Source organism: Populus alba, chromosome 15, assembly GCF_005239225.2.
Source record: "Populus alba chromosome 15, ASM523922v2, whole genome shotgun sequence".
Taxonomy (NCBI): Eukaryota; Viridiplantae; Streptophyta; class Magnoliopsida; order Malpighiales; family Salicaceae; genus Populus; species Populus alba.
The window spans coordinates 7,268,049-7,275,540 of record NC_133298.1 but is presented as its reverse complement, the minus strand read 5'-3'; the positions used below and the strand labels follow the sequence as shown (position 1 = coordinate 7,275,540).

Genomic DNA, 7,492 nt, shown 5'->3' with positions numbered 1-7,492 from the left:
TGTTATTCAGTCAAAGGAGAAATTAGATGGGAACCCATGGTTTTTATGACATCAAGCGGTTTATCCAATATCAAGAATATCCCTTGGGGGCATCTAAAGCAGATATGAAGACCTTGAGAAGGTTAGCCATGGAATTTTACCTAGATGGAGAAATTCTAATATAAAAGATCATTCAATGGAACTTTACTAAGATGTCTAGATGAAATCGAAGCTAAGGTAGCATTGCAAGAAATTCATGAAGGAATTTGTGCAACTCATGCAAGTGGGCACATGATGGCTAGACAAATGCAACGATCTGGGTACTTCTGGATGACCATGGAGAAAGATTGCATCGATTATGTCAGAAAATGCCATAAATGTCAAGTGTACAGTGATAAGATAAATGCACCTCCATCTCCTCTGTTTAATATGACATCACCATGGCCATTTGCAATGTGGGGAATAGATGTGATTGGTCAATCAACCCAAAGGCCAGCAATAAGCATCAAATTCATCTTAGTAGCCATTGATTACTTCACAAAGTGGGTGGAGGCAGCTCTTATACTCATGTAACTCAAAAAGGTGGTCAAGTGCTTCATTTGAGAAAGATTTGATATGTCGGTAACGGTACACCTGAGAAGATAGTGACCGACAACGCCCAAAATTTTAATGGAAAAATAATCACAGAATTGTGTGCGAAGTGGAAAATTAAACATTCAAACTCGTCTCCTTATAGACCAAAGATGAATGGTGTTGTCGAAGCTGCAAACAAGAATATCAAGAAGATTATCCAGAAGATGGTAGTCACTTATAAGGATTGGTATGAGATGCTTCCCTTTGCTCTGCATGCATGCATATCGTACAGCAGTAAGGACATCCACTGGAGCTACACCTTATTCATTAGTATTTGGGATGGAGGCAGTGACGCCTTTGGAAGTAGAAATTCCATCTTTGAGAGTGCTAATAGAATCTGAACTAGAAGAAGCTGAATGGGCTAAAGTGAGATATGAACAGCTGAACATGATAAGTGAGAAGAGGTTGGCTGCAATTTGCCATCACCAGCTGTACCAAAGAAGGATGGCCAAGGCATATGACCGAAAAGTTCGACCTAGAGAATTCAAAGAAGGGGATCTTGTACTATGAAAAATCTTGTCATTACCAAGTGAAGACCGAAGCAAGTGGGCACCAAACTATGAAGGCCCATATGTAGTGAAGAAAGCATTCTCCGGAGGAGCTCTGTTGTTAACTAGGATGGATGGAGATGATTTACCTAGGCCTGTGAACTCTGATTCTGTGAAAAAGTATTATGTATGATGGTTTCATCCAATCCAATCAATAAAGTTTTGGCCAGGAAATTCTCTTTGCATTATACCTCACCAAAAAGCCCATGCATGATCTCAATGGCTCAACAATTTGATCTTTCAAACTTTTTTTTTAACAAGAAAGTCCTTTTTTTTTAAATGAGGTTTTAAAAGAACTGATTTTGTTTGTGATTTCAATGAAATAAATCAATGATTTTTTTAGAATAATGTTCAGAGTAATTCCCTTGAAAGAGATGACCAAACAAGTCAAAAAAAAAAAACATGCAGTTGGAACAACTATCACCCAAATTATGTCTTGGATCCACATTTTATCAGCATGAATAATGGTTGGTAGTACATTAGTTTGTCATGGACGCGCAAAACATGGTATCTTACATATCCAAAGCATTACGTTAGATATGGACAAAGTTTATTGATTTTAACTGATCTTACTTGAAATGAGGAAAGGCCATCTTTGATATTCCTTCACTTTCTTTAAAATTATCCTTTTGCAGTCCCAATTTGAGCTGAGTTTATTTTAAAGCCTTTTTCTTTCATGAGAACCTTAACTAAGATCACACCCTACACTAGGGGGCAAAAAGTGAAATATGATTAAGGAAATTGTCTTGAAGGCATGTGAGCTTATAAAGAAAGTTTGACAACAAAGAATTCAATTAAATTCCAAACAATTGAGAGAATTCCTAACAAATATGGGAATAACAAAAAAAAAAACAGAAGTTCCTCATTTGGAATATTTAGCATCATTTTTGTTGTCAAGGTAGCAAAAAGAAAATGCCAAGACAAGATAACAGTGATCTATAGTTTTATAAGCCCTTAAACACTTTTTTTGAGCTTATGGAATGCTCTTTCTTTTATAGCCTTGAGCCATAAAAATACATTACGTGCCTTTGAAAGTCCTTTCTAATCAAGTAAGCGACCTGGATCAAATAAATGGCGTTCTCAAAATATAAGAGACTTTTCCATAAAGAGTCATGGCGTAGCAAATAATTACTCGTTATTATTCATGCTGTTAAAAAGAGTGTTTCTAAAGATAAAAGGCAAATTGTTTCTTTTCTCTCAAAACACCTTCAAGCAATCGTTTGAACACTTTGAAAAACCAAAGCAGAAGGTCATCTCATCACTTACCTTCATCTTAGATTACTTTTACCAAAAGATTTGACATAAAGCCCCAGAATTGCCTGAACATTGTTATAAACAGACATTGAGAGTTTCAGTTTTCATGAACAAACAGATCTTTTGAAAAATCATTTTTGGAAAAAGGTTTTCTTTGTAAGAAAAATGAGCGTATAACACATTATGAGGCACCATTAGAAAACCAGAGATTCTAATGACAACAAGAGCAAAGGAGGAAATGAAATGAGGCAGTTAATTCTCCAGGGGGCAGAGAAGCAGTTACCAGATCCTTAACGGCAAAGAAATTTGCTTCCCTAGTGGAAAAATACACGTGATAAACTGTGGGCTTCTTCTAGCATGAGGACTGAAATAGTATGATTTCCAGTATCTATGAAAGGAGATTATTGACTCTTACAGTATGATCAGTTAGACAAACAAGACAACTGATACATCTTCAGTAAGAGAAATGCAGATGAAATCTCAGGACAATGTCGGGCCATGGAGAAGCTAATTCTCTCAGTGAAGTTACCAATAGAGAAAACGTGCAGTGACTGTTGGGAAACTCAAACAATGCTTATCTTATAAAATGGACAACATGCGTCAGCTTGAGTAGACTTGAAGTACACGTAAATCAAAAACAGCTCACTCAAAAGTCAAGATCCTCAAAACAAGATGAACGGGGATCTATATTTCAAAAAAAACAGGTAAGATGCATTGCATATCATCTCACTTCACAAGCATCGCATATTTGTTTTGCAAGATATCTCTCGAAACAAAACTCCTCACGGGATCCAACAAGACAACAGATGAATTGAAGTTCTTTTAAATCATATCAAATGTGGCAATTCCATAAAAGCAAAATTCATGAATAAAGACGAGAAAGATGGATTTTTATCATGGGCATAATGGTTTACAAGTACAAACGTTAAACACTGCGAGGACGATTAGGGATATTTTCAGCTCGCTGATGATCCATCATTACTCGAAATTCCTCAAACTGGTTAATTATGCGTTCCATCTGTTCCTCGAACTCGAGGTGTCGTGTGTTAACATAGTCCCTCCAAAAGTCAACACGTGCATTGAGTTCTTCGTTTCTCCTCTCCAAGTCGTTTCTGTAACGTCTCTCATCATGGAGCCTTTTCCTTAAATTCTCAATCTGATTATGGAGCTCAGGAATTTGAGTATTCAACTCAAGTCTCCTGGCATGAAGACGCTCCGCAACGTTCACCAAAGACGACGTAGCTCTGATACTGAGAGCAAGTGACTGATTCACTGCTTCAATATCGGTCCTGGCTGCCAGTATTAATTCATCACGAGGAAGGATCATGTCTCTAGCCACGGCTACAGCAATATCTTCATTGTCCATTACAGTATCCTCTATTGTAACTGGACGACCATTCACTTCAAAAGTAGTACGCCAAACTACAGGCTCTGCCACAGGAGCAAGGTTTGGATTAGCATTGGAAGAAGAGGAAGACATGGTTAAAACTTCAAAAGTTGAAAACTCTGAGAGTATTGAAAATATGAGAAGTTGATGATGTCTTTTGCCCGATACCGCGTGATTTATAGGGAATTTGCTCCTGCCATCATTTTGAATAGAAGCTCAGATCTCAGCTGTACATATAAGACTTTCTTGAGCGTCGTCTTTGAGATTGATTTGCAAATCAGATCTCAGCTGTACATATAAGACTTTCTTGAGCGTCGTCTTTGAGATTGATTTGCAAATCAGATCTCAACTGTACATATAAGACTTTCTTGAGCGTCGTCTTTCAGATTGATTTGCAAATCAGATCCCAGCTGTACATATAAGACTTTCGTGAGAAGCTTACATCATCTTTGAGATCGATTTACAAATCAGATCTCAACCACACAGGTATGACTTCCTTTAGAAGTTTTCATCAACCCTGAAGCTCATCATCGGGCAGGTCACCTGGAACAATTAGACCACTTACGATTTTCATCGCATTTTATCATCGGGTCGCCTGGAACAATTAGACCACTTGCGAGTTTTCTCGCATTTTATCAATCGGGCAGGTCGCCTGGAACAATTAGACCACTTGCGATTTTCTTCGCATTTTATCATCGGGCAGGTCGCCTGGAACAATTAGACCACTTGCGAGTCTCCTCGCGTTTTATCATTTTATCAATCGGGCAGGTCGCCTGGAACAATTAGACCACTTGCGAGTCTCCTCGCGTTTTATCATTTTATCAATCGGGCAGGTCGCCTGGAACAATTAGACCACTTGCGAGTCTCCTCACATTTTATCATTTCATCAGCGGGCAGGTCGCCTGGAACAATTAGACCACTCACAAAATTCTTTGCTTCCATTTTCACCAGCGGGCAGGTCGCCTGGAACAATTAGACGAACTGAAAAATCTGTGTATTTTTCAACACCGCCATCATTTTTTTTTTCTTTACAAAACTTACTATGCAAAGTCAAAAGAAAATGAATTTCCCAATGCCTTTGCACCGTAAGCATTGTAAAGAGGGGGCAACTGTTGTAACCCAATTTTGGACTCACCAAGATTTTCTTGAATGTTATTTTATTTCTATTATTATTTATAAAAACAAAAAAAATCAATTTCTTTTTCAAAAAAATAAAAAATAAAAAATAAAATAAAGGCTGACAATGTGGAGAAAGGAAATCGGGGAATCAAGCTGCAATTTTGGAGGAAGTTCAAGGCCTAATTGTACCTTATTGTGCCTAAGAAATGAAGAAAAAATACAAATTCAAGGTCAAATTAAATGATTATCGGATGAATTTGCATAAAAATTAAGTTCAATGACATAATTAAATTTTTAATGGGCCAATTTTGATTTAATCATGGGCCGAATTAAATTTTAATTATGTTTAAGAATTAATTTGGGTCCAATTGAAGGATTTGATTAAGTGCAAGGACTTAATTATATTTTAAATGGGTCAAATTAATTTTATTTGGGGCTTAATTGGTGAAAAATTAAGTTTGGGAGTTTAATTTGGGCTTAATTGAGAAAATCCGAATTTTAAAAGACCAAATTTAATTTTTACCAAGTTAATTAGGGGGCGAATTGCATTAAATAAAAAGGTTTAGGGTCAATTAGGGCTAAATTAAAAGAGAAAGGACTGAAATGGACTTTGATAAAAAATCACTGTTCATTATCTTCTTTATTTTTATGAAAAAGCTGGTCTGGTTGACTACTTTGCAACTGCATTTAATGTACCTAACATCCACTAAATTTAACAAATCTTATACGAAAATGATCCTCTGCAGTTTTTCTACAACCCCATGTGATCAAGTTGGGCTAAATGACAATATATTAGCACTGGTGACAGCCTAAAGAGGCCTACTCAATCAGTTTTTGTCTGCAGATTTTATTTTTTTTCTCTGAAAAAGCTGGTCTGGTTGACTACTTTGCAGCTGCATTCAATGTACCTAATGTCCACCGAATTTAACAAATCTTATATGAAACGGATCCTATGCATTTTTTCTACAACCCCATGTGATCAGGTTGGGCTAAATGACAATATATTAGCACTGGTGACAGCCTAAAGAGGCCTACTCAATCAGCTTTTGTCTGCAGATTTTCAACTCATGATACCTACTTTGAGCCAATGGTTGGGATCCTTCCCAACTGAATCAAGGGCTTAAATTTTTTCTCAATGTAGACGAGATTGCCCTCTTCCACCGCCTATAAATAGAGGTGGATTTCATGGCCTAAAAAAAGAGAAAATCGGGTCCAAAGTCAGCCAAAAAACCTGTTTTTCTGCCGATTTCTGCAACTTTTTCCTTCTCTCTCCGCCTCTTCTTCAGCACCACCACCACCATCACCGGCTTTACCACCATAATTTCCATCAACTCAGATCCTCTCCACTGGCGGAGCAGCCACTGTGACTTTCTCTCTCCTCTCTCTCCTCTCCTCCTTCTCCCCGCTGCAGATTTTCTTCTTCTTCTTTCTTCCTCTGCTGTCAACGTCTCCTCCTCCAACTCCACCGTTTCAACCACCAGCCGAACCACCTCATCATAGCAGCCACGACCCCTTCAGCCAGGTAAGCCTCCCTTCTTTCTTTTTCTTTCTTCTTCTTCTTCTTCCTTTCCTATTGCATGAACAGTAGACGTGAAATATAATTCACGTCCTACTGTTCATGCAGGACGTGAATTATATATATATATATATTTGTGTGTGTGTGTGTGTGTTATAATAATAAAAAATAAAAAATAATAAAACAAAACCAAGGGAGTTCTTGCAGTAGGCATTGATGTCATGTTACTTTGCACACAAAACTGTACCGTAATTTTGTAATATGGGAGAACAAATAACTGCTGCTTTTCCGAGTCCTAAATTTCTAGCATGTCTCAATCGTTGTGCTGCTTGAATGTAGCATGTTTATTGTACAATATCACACTTTAACAAAATAAAAATAAAAATAAAACAAAAATAAATATATATAAAAAAAAAATAACGCGGGTCTAACACCCATCCTATCATGTTATCGTTCGTGGGTCCAAAGCCAAAATTTCAAATATGGTTATACCCATTTCTCAACGATATAAAAATAACTTTTATTTTATAAACAAATACTGTTCGTCGACATGTCTCTTTTTCATAAAAGGACCGATGTCAAAAGTTTAAATATCAAATATGGATTATGTCCATATTTTTTTGGTAACTCCGACGTAATTCTCCTTTTTAGGGTTAAACGTCAATATTTTAGACAAGTTTCCTATTTCTAGGAACTGATGTCATTTTTAACGCGTCTCCTACGAATATTTTTTGTTTTGGTCGACACGTCTCTTTTTACAGAAAAGGACCGATGTCAAGGATTTATACCAAATAAGGGTTATGTCCATTATTTTCTCTTGGTAACTAAGACGTAAATCTCCTTTTTAGGGTTAAGTGTCAATATTTTGGACGAGTGTCCTATTTTTAGGGACTGATGTCATTTTTAACGTGTCTCCTATTTTTAGGGACCGACGTTAACTATTTTATAAAAAAATAAAAATAGCAAATAAGCTCAAAATATAATAGCATTTGAATCAAATATAAAAACACACGAGTAAGGGTAACCTTTCTTTTGAAAGGATGTTTTAAGGGTGGT

At 36.8% G+C, this 7,492-nt stretch overlaps 1 protein-coding gene across 1 annotated transcript; it reads left to right on the top strand.

Annotated features, from left to right (window-relative positions):
- Positions 1-273: 273 nt before the first annotated feature.
- LOC140954655 (uncharacterized) lies at positions 274-1,122 on the top strand. The gene is made up of 3 exons (XM_073404996.1): positions 274-548; positions 716-779; positions 898-1,122. The coding sequence occupies exons 1-3, from the start codon at positions 274-276 to the stop codon at positions 1,120-1,122; spliced, it is 564 nt and encodes a 187-aa protein (XP_073261097.1).
- The last annotated feature ends 6,370 nt before the right edge of the window (positions 1,123-7,492 follow it).

Excerpts from the sequence above, each read along its gene's own strand:
- LOC140954655 (XM_073404996.1), top strand. The coding sequence starts at position 274 with ATGGCTAGACAAATGCAACGATCTGGGTACTTCTGGATGACCATGGAG. Across the intron at positions 549-715 it reads GAGGCAGCTCTTATACTCAT|ACCAAAGATGAATGGTGTTG; the intron begins GTAACTCAAAAA and ends GTCTCCTTATAG. Across the intron at positions 780-897 it reads AGAAGATTATCCAGAAGATG|GCAGTGACGCCTTTGGAAGT; the intron begins GTAGTCACTTAT and ends TTTGGGATGGAG.